The following is a 23,348-nucleotide window of genomic DNA, read 5'->3' on the forward strand; positions in this document are numbered from 1 at the left end:
TGAATTAAAAAGTTAGAAGATTTTTTCCCCCTGAAAGTTTGGGCCAAAAACGTGGGTGTGCATTATACATGGCAAAATACGGTATATGAGCAAATCTTTATGATGTCAGAATCTACTTAGAATAGTGGTATATAAATTTATTGTTCTTCCGTAAGACACATATATAACTTCTTCCATTGAGTGAGTTTAAGGTATAAGTTAAACCAGAAAGCTCTAAGGAGCTATGTTTTGTAAATTAACCATTAGAGGGACTATGTTAATTATTTTTTATTTAAAAAGAATATTTAATACTGTATTTTTGTTCAGATTAAGGTTTGGATCATAGCTATAGTTTCCCTCACTTTCCTCAACAACGAAAAAAATTATTAATCTGATTTACTTTGTAATAACCAATTTAAAACTATTTTATTTTTATTTACCTCTTTAATCAGCTGATAAACGCATTCCAATAGATAATAATTATTTTCACCTGTTCAGTAAATTTAGCTCAAGAAGGAAACTTGATTCTCCTCTTTCACTCTAATAGCTTTGCGCAGTGGCAATATCATAGCCGATAAGGTTTATCCAAGGCGCTGCTATTGCTAATTGAAAACTCATGTTTCACTCTAATTAAAGAAGAAAAAAGCAATCAATTTATACTAAGGAATGTGACCTCATATTTGTTTTACTTGATTTATTTAAATCTAAAATAACTTGATGCATTTATTTTATACGTCTTAGAATTTAACTTGGGTCGTCTACAAGTTTCCAAAGAACTGGTAAATGATGTCATTCTCCCCAAATGGGCTAAGTCAGCTGAAGATTTCATCTATAAACATAGGAAAGCTCTGGTAAGATATTTGTGTTGAGTTATTAGAGAGATTAATTAGATAAAGATGTATGTGTTTTTTAGAGAATAGAATAAAGTATATCTGACTTAATTTTCTTAATTTGTAATCCGTTATATTTGATGTTTAGACAGTATTATATAGTAATTTATTTTGAGGTTATGAATCTTCCAATATAGTAGTTATAGTACAGTCCTATGGATATCGAGGGGGAAATACATTCAATACTGTTGTATGAGAACTATTGCTATCACCAAGCTCGTGTAGTTTGATGTTTTGCAGTTCATTTGTTTCAGATCTAATAAGGATAAGTTATTTTTTTTTTCTGAAGGATTTCAGTAAATTTTTACTAAGATAACTGATTTCTAAATGCCACTTTAAAAATGCTTTTAGCTCAATTTCCAGTTTGGAATTGGAGGACTAGTTTAATGTTGATACTGTATAACTATTTTGCAAGTGGTGTGTTTTTTTTTCCTCTATAATAGCCCACTTACTTCTCTATCAAAAGTGAAATGTTGCAGACGGCAAAACTAATTAAGTCAATACTTGGAACTGTTCTTTGTCATTAATGCATAATTTATCAAATTTACAAAATTCAGGATTAGATTGTAATACTTTTGTAAGCAATAACCCTATATGCGTGAATAAGGAAATGGGGGTGGGGGTGGAGGTGGAATAAAGTATCTCTGAAAAATAAGCTGTTACTTATAACTAGGAACTTCTCAGATGCTTTCGTCTATATTATCTATGACATAACAGCAGGGGTCCAAATTTTAGTAAGACATGCTTCTTATTAATAAGATGTTGTAAGTTTTGTTTCAGTTATGTATTGCTGTGTACCAAACTGTTCGAATATTTAATGGCTTTAAACTATGGCCATTTTATTATCTCTCACAATTCTTTGAGTTAACTGGTCTGAATTAGGCAATTTTCCTGTTCTTGCTTGAGGTTCTCATGCCGTTGGAGTCATACAGCAGCTGAGGCTAGAGTCATCTGGAGGCTTCACTGAGGCATTGGGATGCTGGACTTTTTTCCGTTTCCATATAATCTCAGGATATCTCTTCATATGGTCTCTCTTTCTGGGTAGCCAGACTTCTTACATGGCAGCTCAGGGCTCCCCAAGAGTACAAAAGTCGAAGCTTCCACACTTCCTTTTGGCTTAAGGCTGTGAACTGTCACAGCATCACTTCTGCCACCTTGTAATGGTTAAATAGTAACAGGATCAGGGCAGATTCAAAAGGAGGGAAAGTAAACTCTGTCTCTCAATGGTGGAAGTGAGAACGAACTTGCAACCATCTTTAATCCACCACACAGAGTCTGCCCTCTGGCCACACATTATTCACATTCTCCAACACGCAAATTATGCATATTTCTTCTCAAGACCCTGCCAAAGTCTCATCTCTTTAAGGCAGGGATTTTTAAACTTTTTTTATAAAGGACCAGACAGTAAATATTTTCATTGGCTCTGAAGTATGTATTAAAATTCTGCCATTGTAGTGCAAAAAAATGGGTGTGGCTGTATTGTGCTAATATACAGCAGCTAGTAAGAGTTGGCCCACAGTCAGTAGTTTGCTGATCCCTGCATTAAGGCATGAGGCCTCAAGTCCAGAATCTTGTTACTCATCTAAATCAAATCCATGTGTAGATGAAACTACTCAGGTGTGTCTCCTCCTGGATCAAAAGACTGAAGTGAAGAAACCAGTTATCTGCCCCCACATAGCAGTTGTTTGACAAGGATAGAACTGTAATTATACACTCTTATTCAAAGAGGGGAGAAAACAGGAGGCACCTAGCAGTAATTAGTTTATAACAAATCAGAATTCCAGCAGAGACCTTCTCTCAGTTCCTTTATTATAATCTTGTACTACTACCTGAGAGTGTTTCTCCATCCTCTTTTGTTCTACCCTTGGGCTTTTGGACTACTCCCTCCACCCCACCTGTTTTGAGTCATTCCTTCTTTTCCATTGGGAAAAAATTGTTTGTTAGCCTTTCCTAACCATAGTAACTTGGAAGCCAAAGAGCGCACGCAAGCGCGCGCGCGCGCCTCTCTCTCTCTCTCTCTCTCTCTCTCTCTCTCTCTCTCTCTCTCTCTCTGTCAAAATTCTGTCTCTTTCAGTCTGAACTAATATAATTTCTTTAAAAAATTATGAGTTTCTTATGCATCAACTCTATTGGACAAAAACCATTCCACATTACTTTGCAAAACAGTTCTTTATGTTCTTTGGGCTGAGTGGGAGACTACTATAGGGAAATGGTTTTAAAATTCTTGTTAAAAAACAAAATCGGCTGAGTAAATTTGAAGATCTAATTGGCTTTATTCAGTGATTCAGAATTTGGGCAAGGTCCCATCTAGCAAGTAGAAAAGAACTCTGAGATGCTATATAAAATGGAAGGCTTTTATAGGCAGAAGAGGACAGAAAAAAGACATTCCTAAGAGAGTGGATTGTTTCAGGCACAGTCACCTTCCTTTGGGCAGGGGTCTGTTATGCATATTACCTCACTAGTGCTGATCAGGTAATTCCTGATTGACTGGTTAAAGGTCATATTCCTGGGAGAGGCTGAAACTGCAATGAGGTTAGATATTAAGTTTTGGTTTGCTGATGTGGGACTTAGCACAAGTGACTCCATTTGGGCCTGTGGTTTCTTTTATTCCCTTTAACATTCTTAATATGCTCTATTTTCTCTTGAGTGTGCCTATGAGGCACAACATTAAATCTCTGAGATCTCAAAAAATTGTTTGATAGCCACACTTGGACTAAACTTTTGCCTGAGGTCATATTTTACTGGTGACACTGATTTGATCATTGACTTAGGCCATTTGTCACTTTGAGAGACTCTGCTCTCTAGTGATCCTGGAAATGAGAAATAATTTTATTTTGAACCCAGCAAGACCTGGCTCCTTTATAGTTTTTAAAATTATGCTTAAAACTCGAACAGTTTTTTGTTTTTTTTTAACTCATCTTACTTTTCCCACACTTTATCACAGGCAGCTAAAGGAAGCCAATTATCACTTAACATTCTACCTGGAAATCTCCATCTCCAGATCCACCAGTTCATTGGGTACCCTTTTTTAACTTTCGGGTAACTAAAACATGAATCCCCCCTTTTTCCAGTCTCCAGTAACGATTTCCTCACTGTCTTTCAAGCCACCTTGGAGGGAGTGCTCCGGGAGGTCCCTCAAGCCTTTGCCTGTCACCAAGTCCACCTCTTGGTGAAGTGGGGTTGAAGGAGTAATTTGCAGCATCTTTAAATCCACCCCATTTTGGTTTCATTGTTTCCTTGAATTGAATTTCTAGACAACTATTTCAATGGAAATTTCATAACAAAGATGCATTCCAGTGCTATGATAATTTTTTGTTGTTAATATTTGGGCTATTAGAAGATTTGTGTTATTTTCTTCATCTTTTACTTAGGAGATGTGTATGTAGTAAATATCAATAAGTATGTCTGCATTGTATGAGATAGAATACAATCAGTATATGTAGTAGATAATGAATAAATGTTTAACATGATTTTGAGATAATTTTATTTACAGTGGTTAAGATTTTTAGTAGAAATGTTTAATTTCCTTTTATTTTTTAAAAGGACCCATCTTTACATTATAGTTGGAAGGTATCTCTATAGTAATTATTACATTTATACTTTTTCTAGGAGTCTGATTATGTTTCTGCTCATCTTCATGAATGGATAGATCTGATTTTTGGCTATAAACAGAGGGGACCAGCTGCAGTGGAGGCACTCAATGTTTTCTATTACTGTAGTTATGAAGGTATAAGCCTATATTCTTTTTCTCTTGCGTTACATTGATAGAAAGTATTATTTAATACGTGTTTATGCATGGTATTTCGTACATAACTATTTATCATGAGAAAGACTACATTTAAAAAGTAGTTTTAGTGATCCTTTCTATTTGAAAGATAAGACCTACTTTTGTAAAAAATAGTAGTTAAGGTGATATGCAGATTTAATTATAAATGCCAATTATTAGTGACATAAAAGTTTTTGATCTCTGGCCATATGTGTCCTACATTAAATACTCAATATTAAATTGTTAGCAGACTTTGAAAGAAGACCTTTAGAATTACAAATAACAAATTCTTCAATTGATAAATAAGATGACATTATTCTAATGTTTATTCACTCAGCGTCAAGATTTTAGGAATGTTTTGAAAGGCTTAAGAAGTAGTCTTTTATAATTCTGCAGTAGAGGTAATAGTTGTAAAGATTGTGAATAGTGTGAAATTATATGCATTTGAGCAGAGCCCACATGACTGTTGGTAAACAAACAAGCATGTTTTTATTCTAGAACAGTTTTGTAGGGAGATAGTATAGCGTGGTGGTTAGGAGCATAGACTTTGAAATCAGACTGACATTGTGTGACCAATTACTAGCCATGTAATAATTCATATTATGTGTGGCTGGGTATAATCAGTTAATTATAATATCACCTTTCCCATCATTTATTAGATAAACTATTTTATAGCAGTATTTTTGTGTGGTTATTACACTTGTTTCAGCTTGACTATCATGAGACAATTAGGTGTACTATGAGTATAGTTTGTATTTTTCCAAAAGAAATGTTTACAGACTACCAGTTAAATTTGTTTAAAATATTTTAGTTCTAAATAGTGGATGGAATTTATTTTTATAAATATTTAATTCTGAAGTTTTACTGTTTTTTTAAATTACCTCTTTACAATAAATTCATATGAATTAAAGAATGAAATAATATTTTGATGAAACTGTATGAATCAATGTCTGATTATTAATCATTTGTGTGGCTTGCTGATTTATTTTCACGCTATAGTGAGTTGACTGCTTCTGGTTTTAGGAGCTGTGGACCTGGATGCCTTAACAGATGAGAAGGAAAGAAAAGCCTTAGAAGGAATGATTAATAATTTTGGGCAAACACCTTGTCAACTGTTAAAGGTAAATCATAAAAATTATTAATTACATAAGAAGTCTAGAATTTAATTGCTGCGGAATAGTACTACCAGTATTTTCAAAGAATTTAATGATTTAAAACCTTATTTCAGAATTATTTAGAATTTGGAAAAAATACACTATCACTTAAAAATAGATTTAAATGATTGTTCCTATATTGAAATAGCAAAATATTGTAGTCAAAAATCCACATATACCGTGTGTCCCCGAAAGTAAGATCTAACCGGACCATCAGCTCTAATGTATCTTTTGAAGCAAAAATTAATCATATAAGACTAGGTCTTATATCGTGTAAGACCCGGTATTATGTTATATTATATTATACTATATTATATTACATTATATAATTATATAAGACCTGGTCTTATATTATATTAAAATAAAACCGGGTCTTATATTAATTTTTGCTCCAAAAGACACATTAGACCTGATGGTCCGACTAGGTCTTATTTTCGGGGAAACACGGTACAGTCAATTACTCTTAAATCACAGAGTACTTTATTTACTTAGAAAGCCAATCACCTTATTTTGTTGTTTTTGAGAAAGATAATGGTGAGGTTCAAGGCCCCGTCAGGTGAGATATTTCTCCCTCCTTTATTTAAGTGGAGAAGGAACTCTTAATTACCTAACTCTGAATACCAGTTAGATTATTCCATTAAAACTATCTTTATATTAGGACTTGTTCTATATATAAGACTTCTTAGTAGGTGACATCTGCCCAAAAGGGACATTTACCACCCAGAGCCCAAACCTAGTCCTAAAACTCAAATTATAGAATATAGAATATATACATATATATGTATATATAGACTATGTATGTAGAATATATACATGTTCTATAATATGAATTAAAGAATGAAATAATATTTTGATGAAACTATACGAATCAATGTCTGATTATTAATCATTTGTGTGGCTTGCTGATTTATTTTCACATTATAGTGAGTTGACTGCTTCTGGTTCATTCATATTATAGAATATTTATATATATTCTATAATTTGAGTTTTAGGACTATTCATATAACATATATTTATATGTTATATGTTATATAACATATAAAATCAAATAATATATATATATATTAGTATATTTCTATCCCCATACTAGTATCTGAAGTTAAATTAATGTCTTTCTGATTGCTTAGTTTTCAAAGATATCTTAATCTTTGTGAGTGTATGAATTTAGAAATGAGGACTACACAATAATATCCCATTTAATAAGTTGATACTTTTTTATGCAAGCACAGTGCTAGGTGATTTACCTAACCCTCACAGTAAATATCCACTTATCCTCGTTTTTCAGATGATAAAGCCAAGCCTCATAGAAATTAATACCTAGCCTATAAAGCCTTAGAGAAATCAAATACTACTTCTTTTTCCAAGTTTACACAACTAGAATGTGACTGGGGCATGATTTGAATGTATCTAACTCCAAAGGCTTTCTACCATCTCATATTTCCTCTGAATTCATGGCTGTAAGCTCCCTTGTTGAACTAGATAACCTTTCCATGTTCTTATGGACTATTACTTATATCCTAATTATGACACTTTCTGCCTTAGTTAATTGTATATTTATTTGCCTCCCTATGTTATAAAATGTTAGACAGCAGCCTTCTCTTAAACACTTTTGTATCTTTCTTGCGTGTAGTATGGGTGCAATAAATATTTGTTGAATTGAAATCTCCACAGATGTTAACAGCAATAGTGTTTCTAAACTCTGGCTTATAGTCAGTTATCAGATTAAGTTTTAATACTATTAAAGACTATTCCTTAACAACAGTTTATTTGAAGCCTCCAACATTGGTTTTCACAGAACAGTCCCGCCAACTGAGTCAGAAGGCAAAAGTAACAATAAAACAGAACACTTATTTGGGTTTTGAAATAGATTCTGTAGTATTTTTGCACTATAATATTTTTCATGTTTTTTTTTACAAAAGTAGTGCTGATGAGTTTTTATCACCGTAACAAATTACATAAAAATCAGCCTTTGATTTAAAAATAACTGAATAATAATCACATGCATGAATGAGGGCTAAATACTAACGTACTTATAGCTGTCACATTTATTACCTGTAATCTAATATTTTGTGATATAGAAGGATCCCCTTTAGATAAAATTCTGTTCTGCACTTTAACTGTGCCTTTGGAATGTTAATTTGATTTTTCATTTTCCTTTTATTTATAAAGATAGTACCATTCTATGTCTCTGACATTAAAGTTAAGGAAGAGTAATTTATTAGAAAAGAAATGCAGCAATATCTGTAATTTGATTCTGATAGTATTGACATTTCTCTCTTATTTCAGGAAGTAAAGATTCACCCATATTATAACTTTTTAGTTTTGAAGAATGCATTTAATTTTACCAAACATTTGTTAAACACCTACCATATTTATGATATTGTTCTAGTATTGAAAATCCATGAATGAGATGTGTTTTCTGACTTTAAGATACCTATTGCTAGTTGGGGTAGACAGACCAAAAACAACTGTATGTAATCCAACATAGAAAGAAATAAGTACTAAATAAAACTAAATAAAGTAATGTACTGAGGAAAATAAGATAAGAAAATAATTAATTCTGACTTAGAAATTTAGGAGGATATCAGTAAGTAAAACTTTAGAGTAATAGTAGGGTTTCTATAGAAATGAAGAGGGTAGGAATTCTGCTGAGGGAATAGTCTAAGCAATGACCTGGAATTGGCAACACTGCATGGTATGCAGTCCATTGTATTTTGAGCCCAGTATGTATGAAGGAATACAATGAGAGATGTTTTAATATAATTATGAAATTATTTTTTCTTAAAATTATTTTGAAGGAACCACACCCTCCTAGATTATCAGCAGAGGAAGCAGTGCAGAAGCAGACCAAAACAGAGACTTCAACCCTTAACCTATTTCAACACCTCCCTGAACTCAAGTCATTTTTTGTAGAGGTAATATACAACATAGTACTATCAAAGAGTTAATTCTGTGCACTTCATTGTTCATTCTATTTTTTAATGTAGGAGGTGGTTATAATATTTAATCTAAAATAGTAAATAATTTAGAATTATCTGTTCTTGGATATTTAATAGCAATGTTATTGAAACCTTTTGTTTGCTACTGAGTGATAGTTTGAACTATTTCTTTTGACTTTACTATTGCACATTTTCCTGGCAAGGAAGAATAAATATTTTTATTTAAATTGGTTTTTGTGACAGTTACACTGATATTTAGAGGGAGTCTAAAATAACTCAACTATAATGTCTGTTTATATATAAAATGTGGCCCAATAAGTCAGATTGTTAATTCCTAATATCAGGAGTAATCAAGTAAAACAAGATAGTTAATGCTGTAATTGAAAGAGTGTCTTTAAATTCAAATATTTAAATATACATATTGGATTATTTTGAATAATTCACAATGTGGATGTAAAATGCATTTATACCTATGAATTTGGTTAGGACAGATAATATTAACTCTTTTGGCAAAAAGAAAAAAATGATGTTAATAAGAATAGTTTCGAGGTGTGTATAGAAAAAGCAGTAACTCTCATGCAGTGCAGCAGAGGTTGGCCTTAAAGGACCACATAGTAAAAATGTGGACTTTGTAGTCCAAAGGCAAAATCAAGATATATATACATACATACATACATATACATATACATATACATACCCATTTAAAATATAAACATTTAAAAATGTAAACCCATGTTTACCTTACCCACAGTCCACAAAACAAGTGGTAGGCTGGATTTGTCCCACAGGCCTAGTTTGTCAAACTCTGTATTAGAAAGAGCATCATGGTAATGTGTCTTTCAGTTTCAATATCATTGGAAATTTTAATAATTTGCTGTAAATTTTTTTATGGTGTGTATGAGTTATAATACTGAATTTTACTCAGATGAACACATAGAAATAATGCTTAGAAATGATGACTAATGTTCTGGGTTTCCAAGACCACCCCCCAGGTTTGATAATTTGCTGAAAGGACTCAGATTCAATAGTTCAACATATAGTTGTAATCATAGCTACGATTTATTACAGTGAGTGGGTACAAAGCAACATCCACAAAGGGCAAAGGCCTATGGTACCAAGTCTAGGGGAAACCAGCTGCAAGTCTTCTCCCAGTGGAGTCACACAGGACATGCTTAATTCTTCCTGTAATGAAATGTGAAAACATGTTTTTATCTACCAGGGAAGCTCATTAGAGACTCAGCAGCCAAGATTTTTATTGGCTGATCACATTGCCTAGCATATGCGAAAATTCCAGACTCTCAGAAGAAAAGCAGGTGTTCAGTATAAACCATATTCTTTGTACAGGTACATACCGTGTTTCCCCGAAAATAAGACCTAGCTGGACAATCAGCTCTAATGCATCTTTTGGAGCAAAAATTAATATAGACCCGGTATTATATACATATTATATTATATTGTATTGTATTGCATTGTATTGTATTATATTAATTATATTCCCAGTCTTATTTTACTATAAGACAAGGTCTTATATTAATTTTTGCTCCAGAAGACACATTACAGCTGATTGTCCGGCTAGGTCTTATTTTTGGGGAAACACGTTAGTTTAGTCATAGTGAGCCACCCTCATTACTGAGGACAAGTTCAAATCAGTGTAAGCAACTCTTTGCCTGCCAAGTTTTCAGATGCCAGCATAGGGCCAACCTTGCAGGCAGGCCTTTCCAAGGAGAGCAGTCTCAATCCTGCTATGTTAACTCTTTACTGCACATAGGGCGACCCATGACACCCTATTTAACCCATAATCTGATGGACATGTAATACTGTATTTATTATGTAATGCTGATAAAATTATTTTCATCATGTCTAATCATTTGTGAATTTATGTTGTTATAATTCATTATTTAGTTCACATAAAGCTCTTAGAATACCACCTGGCACATAGCATGAACCTAATGTTAGGTTATAATTTACCTAATAAATGTTAGGTATATTTTGTGAACTGTTGTCACATCAAGAGCCTTAGTTCCAATCATTGTACTCTTTCATATTGTAATAAGATAATGGCGGATGCTTTCTGGAGAACTATCTTTATTTTCTGGTCCTATCATCGTGGCTCGGAATGCCTCAGTTAATGGAATGGATCTATTTTTTTGAATGTTAAACCTGAAATGAAATTTCTATAAAATATAATCAAATTTCCGATTTGACTTATTTGAGAAATGTACGATTTTATGGTCTGTATTTTCTGTTTTATGTTCATGTCAGTATGGCTAGCAAAAAGGAAAGATCCTAAACAGCTAATGCTCCTTGAGCTCTACATCTCTGTTTAACAGCAGAGTAGTGGAATACAAGGAGGTGATAGGTTTCAGAAGTTCCAAGTATGCCGTTCAAACATGATATATAATTCTTTTCCTACGTTTAAATTTGAATGATAATATGTTTTGATAGAGTAAAATGCTATATCACAGGGTTCATTCCTGTTTAAAGAAATAGAAGTTTTCATTAGTTTGCACCTAATAAAGATAAGCAGAATCAGCCACTGAACCTCTGTCTTTTATTTTATAGGGAATTAGTGATGGTATTCCACTAATAAAGGCCATTGTCCCCAAAAATCAGTCTCGTTCTTTTATGACTCAAGGCAGTCCTGAGTTACTGGTAAGTTGATTTACACCATTTTTACATTGCCGTATCTATAGCCATTACAACTTAAAAAATAAAAATAAATAAAATTTTAAGCCTTTAAAAAAATTTTTTTTAATAGAATTTGACCAAGTATACAAATGTATCTTCTATTCACACAGCTTTTATTTTAAGTAATTTCTATAATTCTGGAGTTAATCTGGAATAATAAATATGTGACAATACCAGGAAGTTTTATACAAGAAAAATAGGATATAACACCTTTTTAGATATTAAAGTTTATCATAAAGCAGTGATAATAATGAAAATGAGAGCTAATACAGAATTGATTATGGTTTACATGCAGGACATGGTCGTGAGTACTTTACATGATGAATTTTGTTATTTAATCCATCTAACAATCCTGTGAGAAAGGCAGTTTTAAAGTTTCCCTTCGACAGATGAGAAATTAAAACTCAGAAGTAACTTGCTCAATGTCACGGAGCTAGCAAGTAAGGGATCTGGGACCCGGCACATAGACCAAAACCTAGGTCTGTGTTATTCTAGTTTTGTCACTTTGAAATTATAAAAATGAAATAAGTATAGCAGCGTGAACAGTAGAGATCCAAAATTAGACCTATTTTTCTAATTATGCATATTGTGTGTTTACTCACAAAAAATGATTGAGAAAGATACAAAAATAGTAATACTACTTTTTGAGTGGTAGAATTCTTCTGATTTTTCAGATTTAATACCTGAATTTTTCAAGATATCTGATTTTTCTTTTTGTTTGGTAATCTAACGGGGAAATGCTTTTCATTTTTAAATGAAAATACTCACTATGACTGTCACTAAGAAGGGCAATCTTAACAATTCATGAGTTCTACTTGATTTATGTTCTAAATGATATACATCATATTTATGTGGTAAGATTTGACTACTTCTGACTGCCAACTAATAGATGTTAATAAACTGAAAAACGATGAGGAAAATAAATCTCACTAAAGAAAGATGCATTGGACAACTTTTCTTGCCATAACATAAAGAACTTTTCTATTTAAATTAGTTTTAGATGTTTTTTTAATATGTTTCATGTTTTAAGTACATAATCCTGCATTTTCCCCTAAATGCTGACATTGTGTGGGTATTTGGTTATTCTGTGCTTCTTTTTTTAGTCTTTCATTTAATTTTCTCTTCATATTTTTTCCCCCCAGATAACAGTAAGCATGAATTATGTTATTGGAACCCATGGATGGCTGCCTTATGACAGAAACATTTCTAATTACTTTACATTCATCAAGGATCAATCTGTGACAAATCCAAAGTAAGTAAATGAAGATTTAAAGCAAGTCAGGTACAGGCAGTACCCTATTGCCAGGAAAAACAACTAAATTGGTTGATTGTTTCATTTTGAAAGTAATATTGCAGCCATCCAGATTTTCTTTTATTTTCTCCTTCCCTCCTTCCATTGTTTCTTTCTCCCTTCCCTCCTTCTTCCTTTCTTCTCTCTTTCCCTTCCCCTGTCCTGATATTGGCTTCCAGACAAAATAATTACTATCAGAGCATTATGGAAGCAAAACTTATTATGCATAGTTTTTAGGCTTAATTGTATTTTTATTGTACAATATTATTTAAAATAAGACTCAATGTGTTTTATATAATAAGGATTTATTATTTACCTTATTTTTTTAAATATCCAAAGGTTACATTTTAAATTCAGGTGATGTTTCCCTTACTCTGAGTTATTTTAGCTATGTGTTTATTAGAGGCAATATCTTATATTTTCATCCTACGTAGGACTTAGCACTGTTGTGCTTTGCACAAAGCATACCTTCAGCAAATTAATATTGAGTAATAAAGGTCTAGAGGTGAAGTGTTAGAATTGGCCCTCATTTTCTGTACACACACTGAAGTATAATCACTTCTTTGTGTCTTTCTGCAGAATCTAGGTTGGCCAATTGCAGAGATAGTTCAATGGGAAGCAGATGAAATCCATATGTTTTCTTTGATGGGAATGCAAAATTATCTTCTTGAGTACTGTTAGATACACATATGTCTGCCTGTGTAGTAGATCCCTTCTTTCAGTTTATTTCCAACATTCCTGGTACTAGTATATCCTATCTTGTGTATATACTTTGAGGCTGTTCTTTACAGAATTAACAATCTTACTAAATTGGCTTTAAAAAGCAAGATTTAAATCTTCACATCTTCACCTATCTCAACTACTTATGCTTAGCCATTAAGACTGTTATATAAATTTTTATTTAATGAAAAATATGAATAAAATAAGATTAACGTGTATTTTGAAAGTCTTTATCATTTATTAACATACATTTCAAATTGAGCATTGAACAAACTTATTTTTTTTAGAGACATTTAAAAATAATTATGTCTAAATGATCTTTTAAGGAAAAGTCTAATATTTAATTGTGTTTACAGAACTCAGCGTAGTGTGAATGGTCCTTTTGCTCCAGGACTGGAGATCACTTCTAAACTATTTATAGTATCACATGATGCGAAGTTGCTTTTCAGTGCTGGACACTGGGATAATAGCATTCAAGTGATGTCACTTACAAAAGGCAAAATTATTTCACACAATATCAGACATATGGGTAAGCATTAACTTTTTACCACCCCCCCAAACCAAAAATTTCTCTAATTTTTTTTATAGCTATAAAAGTAGTACATACTCCTCATTAAAAAAAAACATTAAATTTTACCTTTGAAGCTTACTGAACTGTTTGATACAACAGTGTTATGAATATTATATGCTTTCCTTAAGAATGCCTAATATATTTTGGGTATATTAAGCACCATTCACAACTTTATAGTATCTGGAAGATGTTAGGCTAAGTCTTTTTAAAAATTGATTGATAAAAATAAGAATTTTAAGATAAAATGGTAAAAAAAATTGTCATAGTTGAATAAGGCATCAGCTGCCCTATTATTTTGTTAATAGTAAAACATGAAAGTGATAAAATTGTTGAATGTACTTTAACCTGCTACTCTTTAGTGTCTCAGTCTTCAATATAAGAATAAAACATTGAGTAAATCTTTTCCTAGTAAACCTAATAGGAAAGGGAAATGGAGTCTGCTGCTAATTCTGTACCAGTGACTCCTAAGATATCACTTAGCTCAGGTTTGTACAGTTTAGTAAACATGTATTTCATATTGTGAATTTACAGTGTAATATGTACTATTGTGGATAAAGTCACATATTGTATAGGATTGCAGTGCCCGGTGGGAGTAGAAGGTGAAGGGGGATGAGAGAGCAGACAAGCATATCAGAATTTCCTGGGGGCCCATTTAAAGCTTCCTGATCTGCTGCCAAGATTCTGACAGACATTTTCCCACCCTACGTCTACTCTTCTCCCTCAAAGGAGGGTGGCCTCAAAGAAAGTTCTCCTACGCCATTTTAATACTTCTGCTTTTGTGTTACTCTTACCCAGTGCTTTTCCAATGCCATTCCTGTATTTCTCCTTTAGCACAACTAATTTAGTAAGAGGTCAAACTTAAACTAAAATTGCCCTTTTCTGTTTCAGCAAAACCAAGATATTTTATTTTAAAAAAATATTTTTTTCCTTACAGATATTGTGACTTGTTTAGCTACTGATTACTGTGGAATACATTTGATTTCTGGTTCCAGAGATACTACATGTATGGTATGGGAAATAACACAACAGGTAGTTATACATTTAAATACTCTTTGCTTAGATCAGAGATTCACCCTGGGTGTACTGTTGAGATGTTCTAATAGAGTAGTGAATTCTGTCATTAAGTGATTATTTGAGCTCCTTTGCATTCTTTTACCTCCATTCTGTCCTGTCCTAATCACCATGTTTTTTCCCTAGGTTTATTGTCTGATTCATGGTCTTATCCCGTATTACTTTCCAAAAACTCCTCTTTGTTAACCTTTTCTAGGAAAACAATTATTTTTTTGTCTTATTAACATAATATTATTCCTATTTTTCTTTCAGGTGGGAGTACTAGAAAATATAGATTTATAATTTTCATCAACCTTATTGTACTCAATAGTGTTGGCTCAAGGAAATAGCTTTTGTTTATAGCTTCTGGATTTTCTACTTTGTAAATACGCTTTCTCTCACTTCAAATTTGTAAAAATATTAACTAAAACTTCTCTTGTAATACTTTTCTTGTTTTATTTTTTTATACTTCAATCTTTAATACATTGGTAGTTTTTCTGTTTTATAATATAGAATATATATTTGGTATAATATATACACATATTCTGTCTAATAGAACATGTATAATACAGACTATATATTTTATAACAATGTAAGGTATAAAAATACATGATTTTGTTTATTTCTGGGTGTAAAGTCACTTACACCAACATAAATGTTACCCACTGAATTGGATCTTTTGAAGATTCTCCAATTCTTTTACGTTTACCGATTTCTGTGTCAGCTCCAAAGTGTTTTTATTTTAGAAGTTTAATATTACCTGCTAAGGCAAATCCCCTCTCACTGTGTTTCCTTTAAAAAGTATGTTCTCAGCTATTCTTAGTATGAGTATTTATTCTTCCATATAAACTTTAAAAATATTTTGACCATATCCTCCTTAAAAAAACCCTCTATTTTAGTCTTAATGTAATCATATTCAATTTATATGTTAATTTGGTATGGATTGACATTTTTATAATTATTCATATCCAGAAATGGGAAATGTCTTTCCATGTTTGTTTTAGTTCTTTTTTTATGTCCTTTGATAAAATTTTTTGATCACTTTTTTCCATTTAGGTCCTGTACTTTGTTATATTTATTTGTAATTATCATATTTTTATTACTGTTTTGGTGGGATTTTAAAAATAATTTTTATTTCTAAGTGATTATTGCTAGTATTTAAAAAAAAACTTTCAATTTCTATGCAGTTATTGTGTAATTAATAATTTGTACCAAATCCTTTTATCCAGCTCTCATAATTATTAGTATTTCTTGGATTTTCTGAAAATAAAAGGTTTTTTTTTTTTTTTTTCCAATATACTAATTACAGTGGTACCTAGGTTTTGTAACATAATCCATTCTGGAAGACCGTTTGAGTTCTGAAACCGAGGCACGGTTTCCCCCTAGAAAGAAAATTGATTAATCTGTTCTAGACCTTTAAAATCAACCCCTAAAACTGTAGATTTAGCATGAATTTTACTATCTAATGATAACATAGATCCATAAAATTTACGGCATTCGTAAACTAAAATGTTTGTCAATGGAGATGTTTGAAAACCGAGGTACCACTCTATTTCATTTTTTTATCCTGTTACATTATTAGCTAATGCAATAATGAAAGAAAATTATAGTGAGCATCCCTTGTCTTATGTCTAATTTTGATGAAAGTGCCTTCACCACTGTGCCATTTAGTACTGTTTGCTATTGGGTTTCACTAGCTGTGTTTTTTAACATTTAAGTAGTTACCTTCCTTCTATTTTTTTCTTTTGGTAACTTTTTAGTTTTAATACAATTTCAATTTACAGAAAAGTTACAAAAATAGTATATTTATTGACATTTATCTTAGCATGTTATTCTAATCTCTATCTCCCAGCATCTTATTTTATTTTCTGAACAATTTTAAAGTTGGAGACATCATGTTCCTTTGCTGCTAAATACTTCAGTGTGTATTTTCTGAGAACAAATACATTCTTATGCATAACTACAGTATAATTTTCAAAATCAGAACACTTAACAGCTAGCTATATAATACCATTACCTAATCCACAGTCCATGTTCTAAATTTGTCAGTAGTACCAGCAGTGTCCCAGTTTCTCTTCTTTTTTATTATTTATAGTTTTTCTCTTACTTTTTCTTAATGTACTGTATTACGTTGATAAGTGGCCTAGGTTTGAACTATACTTGAATTCTTGTAATAAACTCATGTAATTCATAGTATATTGTTATATTTTACTGTAGAAGCTTATTTGCTAGTGTTTTAATTATTTCTGTACTCGTAAGTGAATTCTGTCTTTACCATGTTTAGTATTGGGATATGCAACCTTTATAAAATGAATTTGAAAAAGGTCCATCTTTCTCTGTAACTTCAATAGCTTAAATAATATAGGAAGGACCTGATTTTTAAAAATTAGGTAGAGTGCATTAAGCACTCAGACACTCTTAGAGGAAGATGAATGTGTCCCAGGTAATAGAATGTCAAGGGGAATTAATCCACATAATATGGTGCAGGTAAAAGATCTGAACAGAGTTATCTAGGATAATCATAACACAAATACCATGGTAACTACTCAAACATTCTATATTATAGAAAGTAATGTACAAACAAAGCATGCCAAAAGCAGATGAAGAAAGAATCTTCTTTCTTCTGGAAGAATACAACTCAACTGGAGAGAGATTCCTGCAATAATGTTACGCTATTAGAAGAACATAATAAGTGTATTGATTCAGTAAAATAGGACCTCAACGGTGAAATTATAGAATAGCATTTTAAGATGAAAAGGGGAGATTGCAGAAGAATCAAACAGATATTAAAACCAATACATTACAAATATAATAAGTAAATCCAAAGTAGATACAGCAAGAAACAGATTTGATCTGAAAATAAAATCACCAGCATGGAAAGTAATATTAACGTAATAATCAAAGTGAGTTACACATGTAAAAACAAAAGAATTAAAGAAATTAGGAAAAGAATGATAGATATAGAATACAGACCAATCAGCATACAGATAATTGATGTTCCTGAAATAGGTACTCAAATAAATGAAAAAGAGAAAGTATTCAGAAATATAATACTAAAAGTTTCTTTGAAGTGAAGGAAGAATAAATCTGTAGATGAATAGGGCAAACAATATACATATTAAAATTAATCTAAAATCATCAACTTTGAAACTATTCAGATTAAGTTTTTGAACTACCAAAGGTTAAGAATAATCTGAGAATCCAAGGAGAAACACGAATGAGTACTACTGTGAATAAACTCAGTGGTAAGAACTAGTTGCGATGTTAGTTTGTAGTTAAACAGTTTAAATACAGCATAATCCTTTTTATAGAAAGCAGCCTACAAGAAAGTTACCTTTGCTTTTTTGTTTTAATATTAGGGAGGTGTTCCTGTGGGTTTAGCATCTAAACCCTTTCAGATTCTGTACGGACACACTGATGAGGTATTGAGTGTCGGCATCAGCACTGAGCTAGACATGGCAGTGTCAGGATCAAGGGTAAGATTTCACCTTTAAGAAATGCTAAATTTTTATATAAATTTAGAAGCAATATTTATAATTAAATCTTTTTCTATGGGAATTGGTAAAAATGTAGACATTTTATACTATGTTTGTGTGGGACTTTGCGACAGTAGAATAATATAGAAAGAAAAAAGAGGCTGGATTCTATTTTAGAAAGTTACCGGTCTTATTAGATAAGGGAAGAGGGCATTTTATGAAGTAAAACACTCTTTGAAATTTCAAGATTGGAATTTTCCTTAAGTAAATATGTCCTTGGTGGAATAATCATTTTCTCAGTTTCCCACATTTCTTTATTCAGCCCACTTTTTCTTTTTTTTTTCTATTTTGGAATTTTTTTGGTCTTTTTCATTTTCTAATATTTTCTGTGTGTAGGATGGCACTGTGATTATACATACTATTCAGAAAGGTCAATACATGAGGACTTTACGGCCACCTTGTGAGAGTTCTTTGCTCCTGACCATTCCCAACTTGGCTATATCTTGGGAAGGACATATTGTCATCTACTCCAGCATTGAAGAAAAGACTACCCCCAAGGTATCTAACAATTTCATACAGTAGGGGTAGACTATCTACAAGCTTGTCTTTTCCTTCCCACATTGTATATATGAGACGTTTGAAGAAGGAAAGAACACCATATTTTAAAAAGGATGTTTTCCTTTCATCATTCAATTTGTTCATTCCTTACCATTACCTTATCCTATCACAATCTTGCCCTCATGTTTATATTTTGTTTTAGGGATTTCTATTGGCCTATGAAATATATGATTTCAAAAATGATTTCTGATTATGTGGGACTTCATAAATTTAAGTGGAAATTATAACCAAATTAAATTCTTTTCACACAAACCAGAATACAAGTAAAGAAGCCATGAATTTTATGTTTATTTTCCTTTAGGTGATAAAACTTTTTAAAAATTAAGAGACGCTCTTTGTTTTGTTTTAAAAATGTAGAGCTTTTGGGTACTGAATGAGATTTTAATTCTTTTGGAGGAATGAGAGTTCTTCAATATTTATTTACTTGGCAGTCTGATTTGAAATCACTTTAACAGTATGGCCCATGCACTTTGTCTTTAAATATAACCATAATTTATTCCAATATTTTAAACCCAGTAATCATTGTGTTATAGTCATAGTTTTAATTAACAATATTAAAACTCCGTTCTGAGTTGAGACCATTAAATTTTCTTCATCTAATCTTTGCAGGATAAGAATGCATTGCATCTGTTTTCTGTAAATGGAAAGTATCTAGGATCTCAAGTCCTGAAGGAACAAGTATCAGATATATGTATAATTGGACAACATATTGTCATGGGAAGTTTACAAGGATTCCTGTCCATAAGAGATCTCCAAAGGTAATTAATAATACTTATTTCAGTAGCACTTAAGACAAGGTGATAGGTAGTACTTTCAATCTAGAGTGGAAATCAGCAATCTAAGATTTCTGATCTTTTGGTTTATCATTTATTACGAACATGTCTTTTTTGGCAACTAGGAAATAAAACGGGGAAGCTAAAGTATTCCTGAATTAGTAAATAAAATATACACGTACATTTTTTAAGTTGTAGAAAATTTTATGCTATGTATGTTTTACCACAATTAAAAAAAAATTTTTTAAATAGCCAGGAAGTGCCAAGCCTGGATTACGGATTTCGTAATTTGTCCAATTGTGGTTTGAATTTTTACAAACTAAAGTTAGGAATTAAAAAAAAAATTTTTTTAATTGTGGTAAAACGAACTTAATTATTTTTAAGGCTATTGGACCTGTTCATGATTGAATATGTGTGTGTATAAAATTATGGAGAATCTTTTGTTATTTAATGCAGTGGAAGAGAAGGATGTTGGAATATTGGATATGTTTTATGTTTTCTATATATATTTTTCTATAAAAGAAAGTCCTTTATATAAAAGAAAAATACAGTCTTTTTTATCCCTTTGTAAAAGACTAATTGTGGCTTATTTATACTCCTCAAACTATCTTGAACCCTCCCAAAATCTTTGCTATAATCATTTCCCGGGCCAAGGTATTCTGTCTCAACTGCATTCAACCAGAATCACTTCTATACCAACATCCCCTTCCTATTTTTGTATTTTCCTTCTCATTTTTATCTTTCTCCTGTGGTAGAGTATTGAGTCCCCATCCCAATCATATTGTTCCAACATTTTGTTTTACAACCCTAATTTCAGGATATTGTAAAAAAAAATCCCAAATTAGAAAAATCAATGGGATATGCTATCAGGTTAGTGTAGAACATATTATCATCATAGGACTCTTTATTCTCTCACTATAAAAGCTGTGGGCATTTTTCATAATGGGGTATTATAATTTATATCATATTATATTTTTCAGTATATGTTATTTTATATATATATATATTTTACGTTTATATGTTTTTATATATCTTTTTTTGATAAAACATAGTATTTTATTTTTTATTTATATTAAATTTATTGGGGTGACATTGGTTAATAAAACTATGTATGTTTCAAGTATGCAATTCTGTAATACATCATCTATATATTGCATTATATGTTCACCAAAGTCAAATCTCCTTCTGTCACCATATATTTGACCCCCTTTACCCTCTTCTATCTCCCTTCCTCACTCCCTTACCCTCTGGGTAACCACTAAACTGTTTACCATGTCTATCAGTTTTTTCTTGTTTGTCTTGTTTGTTTCTTGCTTTTATTTTTATATCCCAACATATGAGTGAAATCATGGTTCTTGACTTTCTGTCTGACTTATTTTACTTACCATAATAATCTCAAGATCTATCCATGTTATCACAAATGGCAGTATTTTATCTTTTCTTATGGCCCAGTAATATTCTTCTGTGTGTGTGTGTGTGTGTGTGTGTGTGTGTGTGTGTGTGTATCTCACATTTTCTTTATCCAGTCATCTATCGAAGGGCACTTTGGTTGTTTCCATGTCTTGGCCACCATGAATAATGCTGCAATGAGCATAGGGTACATATTCTTTATGGATAAATGTTTTCAGATTTTTGAGGTAGATACCCTAAAGAGGGAATGCTGGGTCATATGTTAATTCTATTCTTAATTTTTATTGAGGAATCTCCATGCTGTTTTCCATAGTGGCTGTACCAATTTACATTCCTACCAGCAGTATATGAGGGTTCCTTTTCCTCCACAGCCTCTCCAACACTTATTACTTGTCTTGTTGATAATAGCCATTTTAACAGATGTGAGGTAGTATCTCATTGTGGTTTTGTTTTGCATTTCCCTAATAGCTAGTGAATCTGAGCATCTTTTCATATATCTGTTGTCCATTTGTATGTCCTCTTGGGAGAAGTGTCTGTTGTGGTTCTCTATTTTTTAATTGGATTGTTTTTTTGTTGAGTTGTATGAGTTCTTTATATAGTTTGGATATTAGCCTCTTATAAAACGTGCTGTTTGCAAATATCTTCTCCCATTCAGTTGGTTGCCTCTTTGTTTTGTTGATGATTTCTTTTGCTTTGCTGAAGCTTTTCAGTTTGATATCGTCCCATTCATTCATTTTTGCTTTTGCTTCCCTTGCCTTTGAGGTCTGTTTCGTCTGATATAAGTATGAATACACCCACTTTTCTCTGTATGCCAGTTGTGTGCAGTATTGTTTTCTCCATCCTTTCACTGATTCTATATTTGTCCTTGCAGTTGAGATGTGTCTTCTGAAGGCAGCATATTGTTGGATTTTGTTTTTTGATCTAGTCTGCTACTCTGTGCTTTTTATTGGGTGAGTTCAATCCATTTACACTTAGGGTGATTATTGATACGTGAGGATTTCCTGTAGCCATTTGAGCTTTTGTTTTCTGGTAGCTTGGTGTCTCCATTGTTTCTTTGCCGTTGTGTTTCTGTCTGTTATTTTAGTTAGATGGTATAATACGACTTTTTTCTTCTTTATATTATGTGTCTCAGTTGTGGATTTTTGTGTGTGTGGTTACCATTAAGTTTATGTAGAAGAAAGTTTCATATATACAGTAGTCCTTTTTCTTCTGCATGCATCTCGTCTCCATTCCCCTTTGCAAATTCATACCTTTGCCCCCTCTCCTTCATGTTTTTTGTTGTCACAGACTATTCCTATTTAAGCTGTGAGTTCATTTACAAATTGCGGTATCTATTGTCTTCTTCCCTTTTTCTTTTTTTATGGTTTTTACCTCCCTTAATCTTTATGTTATATTAAGTGTATAGTGCGCTATTATGAATAAAAGTCGCAGTGTCCTGCTTCTTTCTGTTAGTCATCTTACTTATAGTTTTGTATCCTTTTGCATTTTAGTTTCGGATAGAATAATCCCCATCAGTATTTACTGTAATGCAGGCCTTGTGGTAGAAAATTCCATCATCCTTGTATGTCTGGAAAAGTCTTTATTACTCCTTCTATCTAACGGATAACTATGCTGGATATTTTATTCTTAGCTGGTAATTTCTCTCTTTCAAAAATTTGAATATTTGATTCCACTCCCTCCTGGTTTGTAGTTTTTGCTGAAAAATCTGATGATAATCTGATGGGCTTTCTTTTATAGGTTACCAGCATCTATTCCCTGGCTGCCTTGAGAATTTTTTGTTGTTGTTGTCATTAATTTTCGATAGTTTTAATACAATGTGCCTTGGAGAAGGCCTTTTTAGATTAAGATAATTGGGTGTTCTGTTTGCTTCTTGAGTTTGAGGATGCAGTTCTTTCCGTTGTTTGGGAAGTTCTCATTGATTATTTGTTTGAATAGGCTCTGTTCCCTTCCCTCTCTTTTCTTTCTGGTATACCCATTAGTCTTATATTGCTGTTTCTGATGGAGTCACATAGTTCTTGTAGAG

General features: G+C 32.0%; 1 protein-coding gene and 1 pseudogene across 2 annotated transcripts in view; both read left to right on the top strand.

The window, feature by feature from the left end:
* NBEAL1 (neurobeachin like 1) overlaps nt 1-23,348 on the top strand; it is a 149,056-nt gene that overhangs the window by 114,927 nt on the left and 10,781 nt on the right. For both annotated transcript variants that reach the window (XM_019726853.2, XM_074340394.1), the window contains 11 exons: nt 721-830; nt 4,479-4,596; nt 5,659-5,756; nt 8,588-8,704; nt 11,291-11,380; nt 12,559-12,668; nt 13,784-13,956; nt 14,933-15,027; nt 18,408-18,524; nt 18,921-19,082; nt 19,752-19,900. In XM_019726853.2, coding sequence (XP_019582412.2) covers nt 721-830; nt 4,479-4,596; nt 5,659-5,756; nt 8,588-8,704; nt 11,291-11,380; nt 12,559-12,668; nt 13,784-13,956; nt 14,933-15,027; nt 18,408-18,524; nt 18,921-19,082; nt 19,752-19,900 — 1,339 coding nt within the window. The remainder of the gene's footprint in view (nt 1-720; nt 831-4,478; nt 4,597-5,658; nt 5,757-8,587; nt 8,705-11,290; nt 11,381-12,558; nt 12,669-13,783; nt 13,957-14,932; nt 15,028-18,407; nt 18,525-18,920; nt 19,083-19,751; nt 19,901-23,348) is intronic.
* On the top strand, nt 525-647 carry LOC141568159 (U4 spliceosomal RNA; annotated as a pseudogene).

The sequence above is a fragment of the Rhinolophus sinicus genome, linkage group LG01 (assembly GCF_036562045.2).
Source record: "Rhinolophus sinicus isolate RSC01 linkage group LG01, ASM3656204v1, whole genome shotgun sequence".
NCBI lineage: Eukaryota > Metazoa > Chordata > Mammalia > Chiroptera > Rhinolophidae > Rhinolophus > Rhinolophus sinicus.